Source organism: Rhinolophus sinicus, linkage group LG03, assembly GCF_036562045.2.
Source record: "Rhinolophus sinicus isolate RSC01 linkage group LG03, ASM3656204v1, whole genome shotgun sequence".
Classification (NCBI taxonomy): domain Eukaryota; kingdom Metazoa; phylum Chordata; class Mammalia; order Chiroptera; family Rhinolophidae; genus Rhinolophus; species Rhinolophus sinicus.
This window is the reverse complement of record NC_133753.1, coordinates 21620341-21641935: the sequence shown is the minus strand read 5'-3', so window position 1 is coordinate 21641935 and position 21595 is coordinate 21620341. Positions and strand designations below refer to the sequence as shown.

General features: G+C 44.6%; 1 protein-coding gene across 4 annotated transcripts in view; it reads left to right on the top strand.

The window, feature by feature from the left end:
• Positions 1 to 21595, top strand: part of ADCK1 (aarF domain containing kinase 1) — a 108902-nt gene that overhangs the window by 20463 nt on the left and 66844 nt on the right. For 3 of the 4 annotated variants that reach the window (XM_019733659.2, XM_019733657.2, XM_019733658.2), the window contains exon 4: positions 20253 to 20456. The exons of the other annotated variant lie outside the window; for it this stretch is intronic. In XM_019733659.2, the coding sequence (XP_019589218.1) occupies positions 20253 to 20456 (204 nt within the window). The remainder of the gene's footprint in view (positions 1 to 20252; positions 20457 to 21595) is intronic. 4 annotated transcript variants of the gene reach the window in all.

Here is a 21595-nt window from a genome sequence, read left to right as displayed (position 1 = left end):
TAGTCATACTGTCAATCATACAGCGAATATTTATTGAGCACCTACTACGTGCCAGGCACTGTGCTAGGTGCTGGGTATGCAATGGTCTGTTCTTGAGGGGACAAGAGGTAATTAATTATCAATTGATGGAAATCACAAAACATCTGTTCTAGGAGGGCGAGAACTCGGTCTGATTGTTTGCTGCTGTATCTACCGCACTTAGAACAGCACTTGGCACACACTGGGTTCACTAAATACCTTTTAGAGAATCAATGAGGTAAGTAAACAAGATAATGTCAGCTCTTGCTGAGTGCCCTAAAAGAAATAAAACATGGTCATGGATAAAAAGCGACCGGAGCTGGGTTAGGGAAGGGCTCCCTGACAGGGGGTTTTTCAGTTGAAACTGAAAAGCGATGAAAGAATCAGCAAGGAAAGAGTTGGGGGAAGTCTGGCAGAGGAAGAGGCAGGGAAGACTATGTCATTTTCGGGGCCCACTGCAAAATGAAAATGTGAGGCTTGGGAAGTCCATCTCCCCTTCCTGTGACCCTGAGCCCCAAACCACAGAGTGAGCAGTTCCGAAAAGATTGCAACCTCTGTGCTCAGGACCTGGCTTGGGGTGGGTGAGAGGTGCCTGGCAAGTCGCCTGTTGACCTTGCTCAGTGGTGCTCATCTGGGTGCACTATCCCGACCCTTCCCATCCTGCACCCAGGCGCCCAGCGGGGGCAAAGGGCAACGGCAGAAGGCCGGCCTCCCTCACCTAGGCCACCTGGTTGCCACCTCGGGTGGACAGCCGCCGTGAGGGTGGGGTGGAGGTGGGGAACTGGGGTGAGGCGTGGGCAGCCAAGAACGCACTGGGGAGCTGGGGCCGTGTGTGAGCTGAATCCCCCAGCACATGCTCCATTGTCCCATCAGGCTTCACGTGCAAAACACCAAGGATAAAATTAAGAATTTCAAGACAGCTCCTGGATTAGTTTCCTGTTGCTGCTGTAACAAATGGTCCCACATAGAGTGGCTTTAAACAGTACAACTGGATTCTCTTACAGTTCTGGAGGTTAGAATTCTGAAACATTCTCACTGCACTCAAATGAACACGTCACTGGTGCTGCGTTCCTTCTGCAGGCTCCAGGGGAGAATTCACGTCCTTGATTTTTTCCGGATTCCGGAGGTCACCTGCATTCCTTGGCTCATGGCAGCCTTTCTCCATCTCCAAAGCCAGCAATGCCTGGCCAAGGCCTCACGCTGCCATCTCTCTGGTTGTCTTCTTGTGCCTCCCTCTTCCATGTGGCAGAACCATTGTGATGACACTGGGCTCACCTGGATAATCTGAGATAATGTATCTCGAGGTCATCTGATTAACAACCTTAATTTCATCCGCAACCTTAATTCTCCTTTGCCATGTAAGGAGCATATTCACAGGTTCTGGGTCCTAGACATCTTTGTTGGAGGGGGAAGGTGGCATTCTTCTGTCTTCCATATTAAACCACAAGTGGGTGACCCTTCTGAGTGTGGGGCCCAGTGTGGCTGCACTGGTTACATGCCCACAAAACTGGCCCTGGGAAGAGGAAATTGCAAGTCTGAAAGCTCTGAGATGGGGATGGGCTTGGCTTCAGGACCCGAAAGGAGGCCAGCATGGTGGAGTAGAGTGAATGACGGTACTTGTGGTACAAAATGGGCTGGCTGAGAACAGAGGGCATCCTAGGTCAGAGCAAAGGGTTAGGAACGCAGGCTGGGACCTGCCTTTGAAAGTTTGGAAAAAAAAATCTCTATATGAAAAATTTCAAATGCAATTAACACGCAGAATAATGTGATGAACCATATACCTGGCACCTAGATCTAAAATATGTTTCTCTAATGCGTGCATTCATTCATTTATTGCCGAAGAATTTTAAATTACAGAAATCATGGCATTTCCTCTGTAATTTCGGCGTGCATCTCTAACAGCTAATGTTTTTCTCAGTATTCACATCATTATCACCATGAATGAAATTAATGAGTTCTTTAATTCTACCTAATTCCTGTGTGTGTTCAGTCGTCCTCCCAATGCCCTGCCTGTATGTTGCCCCTGAGCTTGGTACCTATTCCCTCTCTTTGAGGTTAGACTGAAGCCTCTTTCTCTGAATCTTTATGAGTTGTGTTTTATGTTCCTTCTTCCCACCAGCCCCCAAGATCTCAAGACTGAGAGGAAATGAAAGAGACTCCCGTCCCACGCCCAGGCCTGAACAGAGATGATTGGGAAGGGAAGGGAAGCAGGCTGGCTGGATACGTTATTCTGCTTGTGGCCTAACGTTGATTTTGCTTGCCTGTGATTGCCATTCCAGAAATGCCCTCACTCTTCTAGCTGCAGAGCAACTGTTGAGAACAAATTAATTACGCATCTTCTCAGTGTGTGTGATGAAGGGGCACACGGACGGAAGCGTGCTCTTTAGTTTTTCTGGCAGCTAAGTTCCCAAATGGATGCTTTCCACACCAAAGAGTATGTGTCCTGGGCTCCAGTGGGCATCTGGGTTTGTCTGTGTAGTGGCAGGCTTGCTCGCTGGCAGACAGGCACAAGTTGCCCGTAATATTATTAATCCCTTCCATTTGCAGCATGTTGACTGTTTGCTGAGGGCTTGCACACTCCTCTCAGCCTACTTGTTGGGCTGCTGGAACAACTTTCTTTCCTTAATACCTCCCTAAATCGTTGCTGAGGCTTGTAATTCCACCATTAGAGATTAATTCCTTGGGCCTAAAACTCTGTTCCCTATTAAAATACAAGTATTCTTGGCAGCTGTATAACATGTTTTATTCATTAAGCTTTCTCAGCCATTAGCAGCTGCCCTCCCCAAATGCCCTCGTCTGCAACTTTGGTTTTAGGGTGGCTTTCTCTGAAACAGAACCTAGACTTGGAATCTATCCCATCCCACAGAACTCTGCTCTCAGTTACTGAGGCTGGTAACACAGACAGGTAAAGGAACTCCTACCAAGGTGACAATGACAGATAATTTCCTGCGTTACCACCTGTAGGAAGTATTTGCATTTTAGATGGAACTTTCTAGAAACACAGTACTTAATGCAAAGAAACCTTCATGCTATCATGTCAGTGGCCTTAGCCTTAGGTCTCCCCTTTATTGGGCTCCCTTATTGAGGGAGGACCTGGCAGGACCACGCTGAGAGCCGATTGGGCATTGGTTTGGAGGGGTGTTCATCGTGGGTAGCGAAGAAAATGGAGCTGACCACATGGAACATAGAATCTAGAATGAAACTTGTCTTTAGCACCCCAGTAACCCCGTTGTAGATTGTTAGAGTCAGAAGATACCTTAGAAAGAATCTAACTCTGGGAAAGCAAATGTATTTCATTTGCCAACTCTAACTGATAAGTAGTGGTTGTCTGAGTGCAGACTGGGGGATAAGTGAGTCTTCACCTGGGCTCAGCGATTGCACGATGTGGTAGATGAGTGATGTCTGGGGGGTGGCATAGGTGTGGGCGTAGAGGGGAGAAACGTGTGCCACCCACTTTCTATTGCTGATTCTGCCCAATCTCTCATTTTACGAATGAGCCAGCTGAGGTTCAGAAAGCTGAGATGATTTGTTCAGGATTCCATTAAATAGGGGCAGTACATTAGGGGCAGAATGGGCCCACAATCCGGATCTCTTGAGTGCTGGTTCAAAACCTTTTCTTCGGAAGTGTCCGGGTATTCTAAGAAGCATGTCCCTGTGGTTAAAGAGCTTTGTGGTCTTGGAGTCAGTGTTTGGGTTCGGGCCCCAGCTCTGCCGCTAGTTAGCTGTGTGCCCTTGGCCAGGTTATTTGACCTTCCTGAGCCATAGCTTCTTCCTCTGTAACATAGGGGATAATTGTGCCTACCTTATCAGGCGGTTATGGAATTAAATGAGGTAATCCACATATAAGTGTTCAGATTAGGGCCTAACACATGCTAAGTGCTTAATAAACGTTAGTAACTTAATTAAAATGTTACAGTTTTATCCCAGTGTCTGTCTGGATTCTTGCTGGATACAGACACAGAACCTTCCCTGGTCACCCGTCTCGGTATCCCTGAGTTACCCCTTAACGCCCACTTTTGACACGTGCTTCTCTTCCTTCCCTGTTGAATGCGCTGGGAACTTCTGTGTTTGAAGTGCTCCTGCAATTTGCAATTTGGTGATGAACAGTCTCCCAGTAGAACAGCCAAGTGTGAGGCGGCGCTGCATCTGTAAATGCCTGCGGCTCTGGGGCAGCTTTTGCTGTCATACTTACACTCTGCAGAAGTTTGCTTTGGTTTGGGGTGCACAGCACAGCCTTGGAAGACTATGTGGTTCCCCAAGGACCAGCTGCCGACTGGGGCCTTGGTGGCCATTTTGCCTCGTCTCCCCTGTGATGGGAAGACCACTACAGCATCTCCCCTGATACCTTCCCTGCTCCCTCAAGCCAGTGTGTTCCCCTCATCCCTCACCTAGTTTGGAGATTGGGCATCAATGCCCATCTGGTGCCAGCCCCCTCCCCTCATGCCTGCCTCCCCTGTGGGCTTATAAAGCAGGGTGCAGTCAGAGCCCACACCCCAAAGCTGTGCTGTGGCCCTGTCCATGTCTTAGATCAGACGTGCAGGGGCTCAGTAGTGGTTCCCTTTGGATGACCTGGAGGGGGCCCCAGGGAGGCCTCGAGAATGAGGAGTCTGCCATAGAGCCGAAGTCTGACCTGGGGTGACGGGTACTTGAACTGACTCCTGCAGGCTGAGTGGCTGCCCCCTGCATTACTTGCCTCCACCTCTTGGCAGAGTGCTCTCTTCCTCATGGAAGCAGTGCCTGGTGCCCACATTCGGAGAGCACAGGGAAAGGGAGAGGCAGAGGTGGGGAGGGCGCCCAGTGCTGTGTGGTGACGCGCATATGGCTCTTGTTGAGTGAATCAGTGGTGATGCCAGACCTCGCTCGTTGTGGGGGACAGGCCTCTGCTCTGGGTCCTTAAAAAGACGACTTCCTGGGGTCTGCCCGTGTGCTCCCTGCTGAGAAAGAGAGGAGAGGGGGCTTGTGAGAAGGAGGCCTTCCCCCCTGGAAGATGGTGTCATGCATTGTCCCTAACATTTGGAAGCTTTGTTGCTCTGGGCCTCTCACCTTGGGTCACAGTTTGGTTGCAACCTGGCCATGTCTGGGGCTGCTTCCCTGATTTTCCAGAGCAGAGCCAGTGTTCGTAGCCCTGGAGCTGTAGCATTGGCAGGAGCCCAGTGTTTTCCTTTGGAGGCTCAGCTTAAGGGAGGATTGAGAGCTATGCTGAGGTGGAACACCCGACTCTGCTGTTAGTTCTGGGGCGCTGGGAGGCAGTAGTGTCATAGGTGAAAGGGGGGGGGAGGAGAGGAGAACGGGCCAGGTGGGACTAGGAAGGGGCGGGAAGGAGACTAGGGTCCAGGCTGAAGAAGATTTCGACAGGTGAGAAGGAGAGAAGAGTGGTGAGATTGAGGAACTGCCTTTGCCAAGACTGGGGGGCAGAGGATGGCGCAGGAGGCAACTGATCACTGTGGGGGGAGGTGAGTGAGTGGGGAGGTGACTGACGAGACCCATGGTGCCTGGGTTGCATCATGCGGGGCCTGGCGGGCCCTGGTGGGAGTTTGCATTTCACACCAAAGGTAGTGGGGACTTTTGGAGGGTTATCATTGAAGGATGTTTCCCTTTTTCCACTGTGGCCCGTGTCCTGTCCCTTCTTGACCCGCCTGCCTCCTTGGGCTGCACAGTCTGTGCCCTTGTCCAGTATTTGCAGTGAGAGAGCGTATGCCTCCTGTGCCTTCCTCACTTCCTTCTCCCAACGGCTCCCCATCTCAGTTTGTTCGTGCAGCTGGTGCTTTCCAGGCCCCCGTGTATTCATGAATTTGTCCCTAATCTTGGTGTTGTTAGCTGGCTTACTGGCACAGCTCCCCGGAGCCCAGACATGGCCAGGCCATGCTTGCCCATCTGGGGGAGACGCTGAGGCTTACCTGGAGCCAGAGTTGGGGGACTGAGAGCATGTGGGGAGGGCAACATGGTGGGCCCATAGCAGGCACTGGCTGCCTGGATTTTTTTGTTTTAATTCATGAGGGATGCTTAACATTGTGTTTGGAGGGGCAACAGAGTCGAGTAGAAAGGGACAGATTTTGGAATCAGAAGGTAATGACTGAGACCCTGTATCTACTACGTACTGGCTGAATAACCTTGGCAAGGCCTCTATTGTTTTTGAGCCTCAGTTCCCACATCTGTGCAATGGGGAGAATGCCGGTATCCACCTCAAGGCTCTTCCCTGGATCAGGTGAAATAATGTGTGTGAGTGGTTTCCTGCACTGTAAAGGACTGTGCATTTACTGCTGAAGACCGTTATAACAGATTGTGTGAGGAACAAGAGTTTCTCAGCAGCTTATATTGTATGCTGGTACAGTGAATAAACAATTCAAATAGAAACTAATGATTATGGAGAAGATTATGTGAAAATGACAAACCAGGGATCTATTTGTACTTGCATTATGCTGACGAGTCATTTGGCAGCTTAAGTTTGGTCCTCATTTTGACATGAAATTATTAACTGAGCTTGGGTTTTAAAACATAAGATGATAGGAAACTCACACATATGTTGGGCATTTTACAACCTTTATCGTCTATTAATGAGTACTGGTAAATTGAATGGAATCTCTTATTTCAAAGACTCAAGGTAGATATATATATATATATATATATAAAGTGACTAAAATGTAATTGATTTTTAAAATACATAATTTATATGTCCTGGAAGAGTGGTGGTAGTTGCATAACTTAGTGAATATAGTAAAAACCATTGAATTGTACACTTTAAAATGGTAAATTTTATGGCATGTGAATTATATCTCAATTTAAAAAATAAAAAATAATTAAAGTAATAACTATATTATAGAAAATGTAGAGTCAAGAAAAAATTACCTATAATTTCATCAATTCAAACTCATGATTTTGATACTCACTTTTGTAACCGTATCTTGTCAGAGCCGTGGTGTTGTATCAATCTAATGAGCTGTTTTTCTCATTTAACATGTTATCCTTAGCATTTTTCCATGTTGTTACATAGTCTTCATTTTAAATGGCTACTTATTACACATTGTGTGACTTACATAACTTCCTTAACTATTCCCTTTACCCACTTTTAAAATGCGCCTATGTAAGTTTTTCTGTTATAATTAACACTGAACATCTTTGTACAGAGAAATTAAAGAAGATACAATAAATGGAGATGTATATTATATTATTGGGTTGGAAGACTCAATATTGTTAAAATGTCTACTCTACTCTAATAAGTCTATAGGTTCATGGCAATTCCAATCAAAATCCCAGCAGGCTTTTTTTTTTTTTTTCAATTTGCAAGCTGCGTCTAAAATTCATATGGGAATGCAGAGGGTTTTGGAGTCAATGCTAGAAAATAGCACTGAAAAAGGAGAAGAAAGTTGGAGGAATAACACTGTCTGATTTCAAGACTTACTATAAAACTATAGTAAACAAGCCAGTGTGGTATTGGTGTAAAGATAGACAAACTGATCTGTGGAACTGATTAGAGAGTCCAGAAATAGGCCCACACACATATGAACAATTAATTTTTCACAATGTAGAAAAGTTTGTCTTTTCAACAAGCAGAGCCAGAACAATTTAGATATTCATATGCAAACTTGAACTTTGATCCATACCTGATACCATATATAAGAAATGATTCCAAATAGATTACATATCCAAATGTAAAACCTAAAATGATAAAACTTCTGGAAGAAACATTGGGAGAAAATTGTTGTAATTTGGCTTAGGCAAAGATTCCTTAGGTACAACACCAAAAGCATGGTCCATAAAAGAAAAAGTGACAAATTTTACTTCATCAAAGTCAAAAACTTCTTTTTAAAAGATGTTAAGAAAAGGAAAGACAAGTCACCAATTGGGAGAAAATGCTTGCAAATCACATATCTAATAAAGTACTTGCATATGGGATATACAAAGAATTCCTATAACTTAATAATAAGAAAACAACCCATTAAAAATGGACAAAAGTATTGGACAGGCATTTTATCTGAGAAGACAGAGTGATTGCAAATAAGCACATGAAAAATACTCAATGTCATTAGTGTTAGGGAAACACCAATTTAAACCATGATGAAATACTATTACACATCTATTAGAAAGACTAAAATGAAAAAGATTTATACCAACCATTGGGAAAGGGGGCGTTGTGGAGGAACTCTCATACATTGTTGGTGGGAATGTAAAATGGTACAACCACTTTACAAAAACAGTTTAATTTTTTAAAAACTTAAACATATACCTGCCATACAATTTGACCATTACATTCTTAAGTATTTATCCCTGAGAAATGAAAGCATGTCAATACAAAGGCTTGTACAAGACTGTTTGTAGCAGCTTTATTTGTACTCCCAAACTGGAAACAACCCAAATGTACATCAACAGACAAATGAATAAACAAATTGTGGTATATTCGTACAATGGAATACTACTCAATAAGAAAAAAGAATAAACTATTGAAATATGAGTATGTAACAACATATATGGATCTTAGAAATATTATGTGGAGTGAACAAGGCTAGACAAAAAAGAGAATGGGCTGTATGATTTGATTTACATAAAATTCTGGAAAATTCTAGTCTGTACTGACAAAGTGGATCAGTGGTTGCCGGGAGATGGGAAGTATGTGGATGGATGGGGCTGAAATTACGAAGAAGCGTTACGAGCTTTTGGAGGATGATGGATATGTTTATTAACTTGATTATGGTGATGGTTTCATAGACACATACATGTCAAAGTATCAGGTTGTACATTTAAAATTTGTCTGGTTTATTGTGTGTTCAAATACCTCAATGAAGCTGTTAAAATTAACAAATAATGATGGTAATGGGCTATGATCTATTGAAAAAAGTAGAACTTCATGAGTCCAAACTGACATAAATAAACAAATGAATAAGTTGAAATTTGATAAAGAACTGGTTATTGATAAAATTTGGAAGTACTTTCCCACAAAATACTTACTTAAAAGTGAGGAAGTAACTTGAAGTGAGGAAACTAGATGGATAACCATCTTCATAAAGGGATGAAAATTAACATTGCCTGTAGGGAGACAAATCAAAATTGTGTACCACCTGGTAGGATGTAATGTAATGAGAAGGACAGAGCCTGTTTAAAAATTGTTGGATTCCATTACATAAATCCTTTAAAAGAATTTGTGTATATATTTCTCCCCGCTTGTGTTTTCTGTCTGGTTTTGATATTGGGTTAGTGCTGGTCTCATAGAATGAGTTGGGGAGTATTGTGTCTTCAGTTTTCTGGAAGAGTTTCTATAGAATTGGTAATATTTTTTCCTTAAATGTTTTTTTTTTTTTTCTTTGAAACTTTATTTAAGTGGGTTTTTCCAGGACCCATCAGATCCAAGTCAAGTAGTTGTTTCAATCTAGTTGTGGAGGGCGCAGCTCCCAGTGGCCCATGCGGGGATCGAACCAGCAACCTTGTTGTTAAGAGCACCACACTCTAACCACTGACTGATCTGGCCGCCCCTCCTTCAGTGTTTGGTAGGATTGAACTGTGATCCATCTTGGATCAGAGTTTTCTTGTCTGATATAAACATAGCCACTCCAGCTTTATTTTAATTAGTATTGTCGTGATATATCCTTTTTCACCTTTTTACAATTAACCTATTTGTGTTTTTATTTTTTAAAGAGAATTTCTTGTAGACAGCATATACTTGAGTCTTTTTTATCCAATTTGATATGGGTTAATTTATGTCTTTCATCTTATTTGTTTTCTATTTGACATAGTTGCTCTTTATTCCTTGTTTTCTTTCATGCTTTGGGATTGAAGTTTTTATGGTTTCATTTTATTACCTTTGTTGGCTTATGATACATATATATATATATATAATGATATATATACATATATATATATAGTTATTTTAGTGATTGCATCAGTTTATAACATACATCTTTAACTTGCCACAGTCTACATTCAAGTAACATTATACCACTTCACTGACTATACAAGTAAGGATCTTAAAATAATATACTTTCATTTCTTTTTTCACAACTTTTATGTTATTCACACAGTACATTTTGCTTTTACATATGTTTCAAACTGCATATTACATTGTTATTATTATTTAAGCACTTATTTTTTAAAGAGATGCAGAACATAAGAAAAAATTCTTGTATATTTACCTATGAAATGACTATTTCTGGTCTCTCTGTTCCTTTATGTAGAACCATATTTCTCTCTGGTATTTTCCTTCTGTCTGAAGGATGTCCTTTAACATTTCTTGTGGCACAGGGAGATGAATTCTGTCAGCTTTTATATGTCTTAAAGAGCTTTTATTTTACCTTTGTTTTTGAAAGATGTATAGAATTCTGGGTTTTCTTTCAGTACTTTCCGAAACGTTGCTGCACTAACTTCTGCTTATATTATTGCCAGTGAGAAATCTGCTGCCGTTCTTATCTTTGTTCCTCTTCCCATCATGTGTCTTTTTTTCCCTCTGGATACTTTTAAGATTTTCTTTTTATCATTGACTTTGAACAAGTTCATTATGTAGCTTTCTTCATGTTTCTTGTGCTTGGGGCTGTTGAGGTTCTTGGATGTGTTGGTTTATATATATTTTTAATTAAATTTGAATTTTTTTCAGCCATTATTTCTTTATGTTTTCTCCACCCCTTCCTATCTCCTCTCCTGTGGGGATTCCAACTACATGTTTACTAGGCTGCTTGAATCTGTCTCACAGATCACTGATGCTCTTTTCATTTTTAAAAAAATTATCTTTTTTCTGTGTATTTCAGTTTAAATAGTTTCTATTGCTAGGTCTTCAAGTTCACTAATCTTTTCTTCTACAATGTCTAATCAGTCATTAATCCCATCCAGTGTGTTTTTCGTATCACAGAATATAGCTTTCTTCTCTAGAAGTTTCATTTTGATTCCTCTCTCTCTCTCTCTCTCTCTCTCTCTCTCTCTCATTCTCTCTCTTATTGTCCATGTCTCTGCCTAACATATGAAATGTATGGTGCTAAATAGTTTTATAAATATTCTTGAACTTCATTCTGGGACACAGTTATTTGGAAACAGTTTGATTTTTTTCAAATCTTTTAATATTTGTTAGATAGGAATGGAGCAGTGTTTAATTTGGTATATTCCCCGTTACTGAGGCAAGCCCCTTCTGGATATTATAACAAATGCCCCATGAATTATGAGATTTTCCAGTCTGGCTGGTGGAAATAGGCCCTATGTGAGCAGTGGGTACTGTTAATTCCAGTCTTTTGGGGTTGTTCTTTCTCTGAACTCAGGTAGCTTTCTCATGTGCATGTGCTGGCTAGTTCTCAGCTGAATATGTGAGATGGACCCTCTGCAGAGCCTTAGCATTCTTTCTTTGTACAGCTGTCTCCTCTCCAGTACTCTGTCTGCGAACTCTAGCTGCTTTGATTTTCCTAGGCTCTTAACTCTGCCTCCTCAACTCAAGGAGTCCTCTGGGCACTGCCTGGGTTTCCTTTCCTGCAATGTGCCTTGGAAACTCTTAATGAAGTAAACTGGGGGCAGTCATAGGTTTCATCTTGTTTCCTATCTCTCAGAAATCACTGTCCTTCGTTGCCATCAAAACCATTGTTTTGTAAATCTTGTCCAGTTTTTTGTTGTTTCAGATGGGAAAGTAATTTTGGTCTCTGTTTTGGAAGAGATGTCCAGGATGACATCAAGATTTATGGCTTCAGCAACCCCGAATTTAGAATTCAGTTTCCTAAGATGGGGAAGACAGTGTAGGGGAGTGGGTTTGGTGTTGGTGGGAGTGGTGGGAAGGTCATGCTAAGTGTGAGGAGCTCACTGGACAGTGGAGTGATGTCTGAGAGGCAGCTGGACCTGTGAGTCTGCAGTCTGGGGATGCACATTTGTGTGTCGTTAGTGTAGATGCTATGTTTCCCCGAAAATAAGACGTAGCTGGACAATCAGCTTCAATGCGTCTTTTGGAGCAAAAATTAATATAAGACCCAGTATCATATATCATATCATATCATATCATATCATATCATATCATATCATATCATATCATATCATATCATGTCATATTATAGACCCGGTCTTATGTTACAGTATAATAAGACTGGGTCTTATATTAATATTTGCTCCAAAAGACGCATTAGAGCTGATTGTCCAGCTAGATCTTATTTTCGGGGAAACACAGTGGTATTTATAATCATGATACTGGATGAGCTATCCAAGGGAGTATAGCTAGAGTACTATATTGATCATTTTCCCCCCTGTGTTTTCTAATCATTTGACATCTAGGGGCCTTGCTGACACGAGGAACTGCTCTCGCAGGGTTAACTAATTTGTAGGGATAGCAAACAACTCACCTGGGAGCATACGTTTCATATGCAAACCAAGCAATCCAGAGCCCCATACCCACCAAGCACCCCCTTTATTGAGCATTTACACTGTGGGCCACTATCCACCTGCTCTACCACCCCAGGGCCAGATAACAAACAATTAGGGACGTGCCCTGTGCTCCAAAGCCCACTGAAAATATTATTCAAACTAGTCAATCCTAATTCTGTGCCCTCTGCTTCACCCATTCTTTTCCAGGGACTCCACAGTAAAAACTCTTGCCCACATTTCCCTCTCCCTCCCTGTGCCTCCTGGCCAACCCGGTGCTTCCCTGTGTGGCACTGCATGGCGTGCCAAGTCTGCTTCTAGGGGACTGTGAGTAAAAACGTCTGCCTTTGTGACAGCCATTTCTGTGCGTGTGTTACCATATCTGATTAAAACAAATCCTAAGTACTCTAACAACAAGTACAGAAACGCCAGACTGGCTAAGTGGAGTGTGTGCGTTACCTATCTCATTTAACCTTCACAGCAGCCCTGTGAGGTAGATGTATTAGTATTATTTTCCTTTTTTAGACGAGATGACAGAAATAGACAGCGGTAACATAATTGGCCAAGGTCAGCAGAGTGGTGATGTTGCGATATAGACTGAGGTGGCTGACACTGGCCCTGTGCTCTTACCCACAGTTTACCCATGTGCGGTCAGAGGAGAGACAGGACACTCCTGAGGAGTGGGATGAAATTTGTGGTCCAACTCCTTTAAAACGTTTAGAAACTGTAACCTGTTTTTCTCTCTCCAAGACATAATGAGTTTTGCTTTGTTGCCTAAATGATAACTTAAACCAAAGGGTGACATCCAGAAGAGACCTTAGAGGACGCCCTGGCCTGATTTCTTGGGATGAGCAGGGAGTTAACAATTCCATTTCATGATGAAAACACATCCGTCCATCATAGCACCGTGCAAAATTAGGGAGGAGATGCTGGGTTCGCTCTCTGCACCAAGTCTGCAGAGAAGAGTCTTGCACATTTAAATCTGAAAAAAAAAAAAAAAAAAATCAGCTATACTTTTCTATTTCCAGAAGATGTTGAAGAAGGGATGATTAAAAAAAAATTCTCCTCCATTATTGACATATACAGTACTTTTAAGAAATTTGGAAAATACTGAAAAATCTATAAAGAGGAAAAATACTCCTGTAATCTCACAGCCCAGAGATACCACTGTTAGCATTTCAGTGCATTTCCTTTGGGTCTTGAGTTTTTGAGTAGAAGAATTAATCAAAAGTATTTCTGTTGTGGGATCTGTTACCTTCTCTTTCACTGACTTTCTTTCTGTGTTGTGTGGGGTATGTATATACCCTCTGTGTGTCTGACTGTCTCTTTCCTTTCTGTTCACACACACCCCTAAACCCCATTGGAGATAGTGCCCAGTTCTGATGGGGAGCCCAGTTGTTTCAGTCTAACTTTGGTACCTTTCTGCCAAGTTTGGGGGCCAAGTAGAGAATTGCCTTCCTTGGGCCTTTGCTCCACCCCTCCCAATCAATAACTAATCAGCACTGAGTTGATCTTATTAGCTATTGTGCTGTCTGCCTCCCAAACCCCAAACCAAGCTGGCTAATGACAATGGTTTTAATTAATATGAAGCAGGTTAAGACTCATTACAGCAAGGTTATTGGTAATGAGATAATCATAAGGCAAGTTTTTGGGCTGGGAGTGAAAGCAAAGTTGGAGGAGGGGCAGGGAGACCGTGCCAGCTGTCCTTGCCATCTTTTGGCAGGGACAGAGGGGCATTGTGGGGGCTCAGCAGTGAGGACATGCTGCAGTGACACACCCAACCAGCCAGTGAAACCAAGTGCTAGGTGAGGGCAAGGCTCCAGTCCAGTGAGCAAATGGGGGGTCGGTGTTACGGTAGTAGCAGAAGTAGGGAGATCTTTGGGGAAGAGCACCTGAAATTGCTGTGTTTAGAATAGGGCTCTATAGCTGTTGTGTTTCTTATGCATGGATGCTTTGCAATTTAGATGACACAGCATGAAATTAGCTATTACTTCTGTCTATTAGATTGTGGTCTGGACTTGTTGTACTGAGCAAAGTATAGGGGGTAGACGGGTCTGAAGTGGTTTTTTATTTTTAAATTTAATTTTTCTAATATTTTTCCCCTTTTCTGTCTCTTTCCATTCATTTGTTGAGTACTGACTGCCGTGTTTCTCCGAAAATAAGACCTAGCTGGACCATCAGCTCTAGTGCATCTTTTGGAGCAAAAATTAATGTAAGACCTGGTATTATATTATATTACATTATAAGACCTGGTTTTATATTATAGTAAAATAAGAATGGGTCTTGTATTAATTTTTGCTCCAAAAGATGCAGTAGAGCTGATGGTCTGGCTAGGTCTTATTTTTGGGGAAACATGGTATAGGCTGGGCCCTGTGCTAAGCTCGTTTTTTGTGCATTGCTTATTTGATCATCATAGTGACACTTACCATTTTTCTCTTCCTTTTACTGATGAGGAAACTGAGGTCCCAGTGTTTATTAACTCGGCCATGGTTAGATGACAGGCAAGTAGCAAAGTAGAAATTGAACTCAGGTCTTTTTGATTTCAAAGTTAATGCTATTAATCATTGTTTTATGATCCCTTATTGTGTTCAAGACCAACTCCAGCTTGCTTTGGACTTTTAAACTGCAAATACTTGATTCAACTTCCATGGCCACCCTGGTACCCAGCCTGATGACCTCTCCAGCACATGTCATACCTGCGAGCGACTGGGCAGCTACTTTGAGTGCCTGCCATTAGTGATTCTAGTTTTGTGGGTTCATGTCCACCTCTCGGACTATACTGCAAGCGCTTGGCCCCTGAGGACCATGGTTTTACTTCCTGGCATCCCCACAATGCTGGTACATAGAGAAATGCAGTTGATGCCTGTTCTTGGCACATGGCTGAACACACCAACCTTTCACCGTTTCCTGGCTCTGGGACCTTGGGAATGTCACTGAACTTCTCTGAGATTATTTCTTCATCCTTAAAGACACACATTAAGATCATTTTACAGAGATACTGTGCAGATTTAAAAACAATATCAACCACCTAGATTTGAGTGTTTACTGTAGGCCAGAAATAGTATTTAGACAGCACAAGGAAGATAGTAAGTGCCCTTGTGACGGCTGTGTATGGTGTTAGAGGGGTGGTAGTCTTGGGGGGATTGTCACTTTGTGAGGGGTGTAAATTCTAATCAGTATGCTATTTTGTACACCTGAAATTAATAAATAAAGGATTATTCAAGTGCTGGCGAGGATGTGGAGAAAACGGACCCCTTGTGCACTGTTGGTGGGACTGTAAATTGGTGCAGCCACTATGAAAAACAAATGGAAGTGCCTCCAAAAATTAAAAATAGAACTACCATATGACCTAGCAGTTTTACTTCTGTGTGTTTATCTGAAGAAGCCCTAAAAACACTAATTCGAAAAGACACATGCAACCCTGTGTTCATTGCAGCATTATTTACAATAGCCAAGATATGGAAGCAACTGAAATGTCCATCGATAGATCAATGGTTAAATAAATTGTTGTATGTATACACACAATGGAATATTACTCAGTCATGAAAAGGAATGAAACCATGCCATTGTGACAACATGGGGTGGTCCTCCAGGGCATAATGCCAAGTGAAATAAGTCAGACAGAGACAAATACTGTGTGATCTCTCTTAGGTATAGAATCTAAAAAGCAAAATAAAACCAAGCTTGTAGATACAGAGAACAGATTGGTGGTTGCAAGAAGCTGGGGGTGAAGGTGGGGATGGGAGAAATGGGTGAACTTTTTTTTAGTTTAAGTGAATATGAATTTAAAAAAATGCTTGTTTATGATAGTTGTTACTAATTTATAAACCTGAGCCGTCCAATATGGTAGCCACCAGTCACATGTGGCGATTTAAATTTAAATTATTTAAAATAAAATGAAAAGTTCTGTTCATCAGTTGCAGTAGGCCCATTTCAAGTGCTCAGTGGCCACCTGTAGCCATGTAGCTAGTGGCCACATATTGGGCAGTGGAGATACAGGACATTTCTATCATCGCCCAAAGTTCTAGTGGACAGAACTGTTACAAATTAACTTTTATTTACCTTCATGTCCCTCCTGGGGCTGATGCCTGTGTAGGTGCTCGAAGAGATGCATAGTACGAAGGACTAGATTCAAGGGAACGCAGAGGTCAGAAGATTCCGGAAGCGTTGCATTTCAGTGAGACCCTTGCGTGGTTGGGAGAAAGGATGTTGGGTAGGAGAGAACTGTGAGATTCCTGTGTGTACTCCCTACTGCCAGCAGGCGTAGCGCCTGAGGCACCAAATTAAGTAAGTGATGTAGAAAGGGGGAGTATGCACTAAGCCAGTGATTTCTTGAAATTGTGAGTGGGACCTGCCTTCTGATCCCAAAGGACAATGAAGCCGTAAGAGCTGGATGCTTGCTCTGTTCTTTAGCATTTATGTCTTTTGGCCTTAAAAGCACATTTACAATTTTTGGTGAGTGGCAGTGTCCCTCACGTCAATGTGACTCTGTGTGTGTGTGTTTAGAAGCTGAGTTGGAGGTGACTTTGGGGCCTCTTTAGCTGAAATGTGGGTACCATTCGTAGCAGATGCTGACTCAGTTTCATGGATGATGGTTGTGTGAGTGTATGACCTATAGTCATCTTCAGTCTACATTCCGGCGCATGTACAGCTTGCGTCGAGGTACACAGGTGTACAGGGGACACACATGATTTGCCCCAACGGCAGACGTGCCAAGTCACTGGTGACTCGGGTAGACTGGCCTTCCTGGGCTTGTGCGACCAGAGAGTGCCCAGGCAGTGCACTGTCCAGACAGGGTCCCAAAGGTGCCCATCGCTTTGTGCTAAGAGACAATCTACCTGGGACTGGCTCAAGCCACAGGTGAGGGGCAGCAGAGCCCTGGTGAGAGGGCTTGGCAGGATGAGGCTGATGCTGTTTGAGGGCTGCCAGCAGCAGAGACAAATGCAGATGTGCATCCATCCAGTGTAAGGAAAATGGTGGAGCAGGTCTTCAACACACACACACCCTCACACACACGCGTACACACACACGTACACACATGTACACACAGGTGCAAGTTGTTATGCTGTTCTCTCATTCTGAAATGCCCTCCTTTTTTACCCCAATCTATTCAATTTCAGGGGCTAACCCTGTGTATTAAGCAGAGCCCAGTCACGCTAGTAATTTGAATGGGAAATTTAATATAAAGGATAATTAACTAGTAAAAGATTGTTAACTCCTAAGAGGAGTAAAAGAAGATTCTAAGGGTACAGAAGTAGCAAATGCTCAAAGCAGCGGCCCCCTCTGGGGCTGAGGGGTGGAGAACAAAGGCCTACCCCCTTTCCCCCAGGCTGAGCTGCAGGGCAGCCCGGTGGATGGTGAGGAGACCTGGCAGAAGCCACGGTCCATGGGGGCAGAGAACTTGGTGGAAAGGTGTGGGCTGGAGCTGATATGTTGGAGCACCTGCTGGGTGGTTAGAACACGTGCTGGAGGGCGCGGGTCCGAGTTTGTCCAAAGGAGGGGCCTACCAGGTGGCGGAGAAATTTTGTGAGGGTGGGTAGGTCTGTGAGTGCCACTGCCCTGCTGGCTGCTGTGCTGAAAACCCCACACTGGGACCAGTGAGGGCGACTCCTTGCTCTGTGGGGCTTCCTAGTATCCCTCCAGAGCCCCTGTTGACAAAGCCTAATGGCGAGCCATCTGACCAGGGGAGGAATGACACAGGATCACAACACAGGGCAAAGAAAGGGGGATTTGGAGCTAAGGGGCCCTATGTCCATAAGGGGCACAAACCCCCCCCCCCTCCGGGAGCCCAGCCTTTCCTCTAATTCCAGCTTTATTGTTTCTTCCATCCGCGCTCCCACAGTACTCAGTGGACCCCACTGCTGAGGTCGTTCTGTGTGTGAGGGGCTGTGTCGCGTCTCCCCACGTGGTATGGGGCACAGAACTCTGCCTTCTCTAAGTCCCCAGTGAATACCTGCTGGATGGTGTCTTTCCTGGGAAGGGAGGACAAAGTGGGGTGTGTCCTCGCCCTGTTTTCAACCCTCTGCTTCCACTTGGCATTGATCCTGGTGCATCCGTGAGTGGGGGCTGAGTGTACCTCCTTGGGGGAGGGGCCTGCTGGGTGCCAGGGCAGCCTGGCCGGGAGTACTGGTCGGACCTGTGCTTTGCTCACACTGTGGATGCCCCTCTTATTCTGCTGGTGATTGTCATCTGACTTCGCCTGGGTTGGAATTGGGGGCCGATAATTTGAGTGGGAAAAAGTTGTTGGTTTGTAATGGCCTGGACCCTTGTACTGTGAGGGTAGGCTGGGTTCCGCACGTGGCCATATTCACCTTTTATTCCACTTCCTCAGAACTATGGCTTGAGTGTGGCCTTGGCCAGCCATACCACTGACCTTCTGCCATTGGACACTGGCCAGCTCAGCCCCCACTTCCAAATTCTTAAGAGAATCCACCACTCCCCCACAGCCCTTGGACTCATCTAGGGGTGTGCTGTTTCTTTCAATTCTCAGAATTAATTCCCTTCTCTCTATGACCCCCTGCCATGGAACAAAGACTCGCCTTGGCCCAGCTTGAACCAGGTATCCACAGCGAGGCTGGAGGACTTTGTCCAGGGGGATGGAATCATGTGTACATAGGGTTCCCTAAGAGTGTGTTGGGTGGGAAGCAGAGGTGTCCATCAGAACCGGAAGTGGATGGGTGCGCAGAGGTCTAAGGACATCCTGCTAAAGCCTGGAGTCGGGCATCTGCTCTGCTATGGAGGGAGAGGCAGACGGGCTTCTCGGCTGCTGAGAAGAAGGTGTTCAGGGCTGCAGTGTTCTCTTCTTAATTTCTTAAGTAACGGTTTTCTGTGTAGTTCATTTGGCAACTAATTATATAGGATCTTTGAATGTTTCTTCCATGTTTGTTGCCTACTGTTATTTAATTCTTCATGTGTTTATTGCCTCCAATATGTGTTTAATTATGCCAGCATCTCTGATAGCACTTAAGAGAGGGTAAGTCCATCATAGGTGTTCACCATCTCTTGGTTGATTTCATGGGTGGGAGAGGGTGCCAGGTTCCCACAGGGCACAGGCTGCCCTGTCTTCTGTGTGTGCCCATGGCCCCATCCTACCTCAGATGCTGTAGCTCCAGGAAGGCAGGACCCTCCTGGTTCCAAGATGCTCAGATGAGCTGGGGTGATGACGGGGGAGGCACAGCCTCAGGGCAGATGGTGGACAGGTGGTCATTAGCCCATAAGTACAGGCTGCCCTGTCCCAGATAACCTGCCCAGCTGCCTGCTCCACGTGCCAGTACAGGTTTTGCTCCAGGTAAAGGAGACCACTGCAAAAGTTTGCTGAGTTAAGAGAGCCCTAGGTTTGGAGTGTTTTCTAGACCTTCCTTTGACAGTTATTAGCTATTTCTTTATAAGCAGAATGTCTGAGTTTCTTATCTTTAAAGATACCAATGCCTGCCTCCCTGAGCTGCTGTAAGGATTAAAAGAAATAACATATGTGACCATGTTTTCTGAGTTGTAGGCCTCCAACAAACAGATAGTATTACTAGTATGTCTGAGGGTTGGGTGGCAGATACATTAACTGGATATACCCTTGAATGAATCATTAGTAGATTAGATTTGACTAAAAACCTTGAACGAATGTTCATTTCTGAGGGAGTGGGACCCAGAACAGGTAAGTTTTGATGGAAAAAAGATCAGAAGTATTGGGTCATGTGAGAAGGCCGGCCTCAGTATGAGACTGGAGTTGGCTGCTCTGGGTCCTGAGACTACAGGAGAACATTGAGGAAAAAGGTGAATGAAGGTGTGTGTGCACGTGTGTGTGTGCGTGTGCGTGCGTGTACACACTGGGGAATAAATCAGGTTTTCAAGCACGGGACAGGGAAAGGGAACACTATCCAGTGGACCATGTGTGGCTCACACCTCTCTGGCCCTGGCTCATCTCCCTGCAGGTACACCTCCGTTCTGCCAGGCGTCTCTGTGAGCTCTGCTGTGCCAACCGGGGCACGTTCATCAAGGTGGGCCAGCACCTGGGGGCTCTGGACTACCTGCTGCCCCAGGAGTACACGAGCACGCTGAAGGTGCTGCACAGCCACGCCCCACAGAGCAGCATGCAAGAGATCCGCCAGGTCATTCGCGAGGACCTGGGCAAAGAGGTACCCGCCTCTGCTGGGAGGGCTGGGCCCCGGGACGGAATACTTCTGCAAGGGCCCTGGCCGAGTTCTCACTGCCAGGTGCTGGGAACCCCCCACCCCCACCCCCGGTGTGGAGCCACACTTCACTGCAGCTTTCAGTGCTGAAATCAAAGAGGTTAGAAGGAACCTCGGTGGCCCTCTGTGAAAAATATTAATTGAACCATATGAAATAGTTGATATTCTACTGTGTTTGACCAGCAAACTAAGATGATTCAGATGGTTCAACCTAATGATATCTATCAATTATTGAGGGCATTACCATGTCCCTCCAGCTGTGCTGGGTTCCGTGCATTATCTCACTGAATCCTCATGCAAAGGTATGAGGTAGGTATTGTTACTCACCCCATTTTGCAGACGAGGGATGGAGGCTTCGGTCGGGCGGTAAAATGTCCAAGGGCACTTTACCTGAGTGAGTGATTCCAGCGCACTGCTCTATGCCATCAATAAGCTGTCCCGATCATTAGTGCATTGGCTTTTCTGGGACGTCTCTGGGAGGCAATCATCCAAGCTCTGCGTGGTGGCGTCCAGTGAGAGGAAGCTTATTCTCTCATCTGCTGCCCGCGGTGGTCTCTTTTTTTGTCTGTCGTCTCTAATTGTAAAAGGGCTTCCTCCTAAGTGCTAAAACCTGCCTCCTCAAACCCCAGTTTTCCAATGTTCATTTTGCCCCCTGGAGCAACAGAGAAAGGGGCAAAGGGCCCTTCTGTCCAAAGCCTTGGTCACCTCAGGGGTCACACTCCTTTGGACTCGCGCTAGTGACCTGCAGGATTTGTGGAACCCAAACCGGCACAGTGGCAGAGCCCCTCGCTGACCTGATCTGGTTGTCTTGCTTCTGGGGACAGGGACGGTTTGAGCAGCCACCTGCAGGGTGCTGAGCTGCGGGTCAGGCCCAGCCCTACAAATGGTGTGCTGTAATGTGAGGGTACCGCACAGATCTCGACTGAAAAAGCTTCTTCTCTCCCCTCACCTGTAGAAATTCTCCTCTCTAAGAGAGAATCCTTTGGGTCTTCTACAGTTTTTCTAAGCAAAATAATCTTAAAGTCAAGCCTTGATCAGCTGAAGCCTTTCCTGAGATTAGTTTACAACCTTTGATGCCTCCCCTT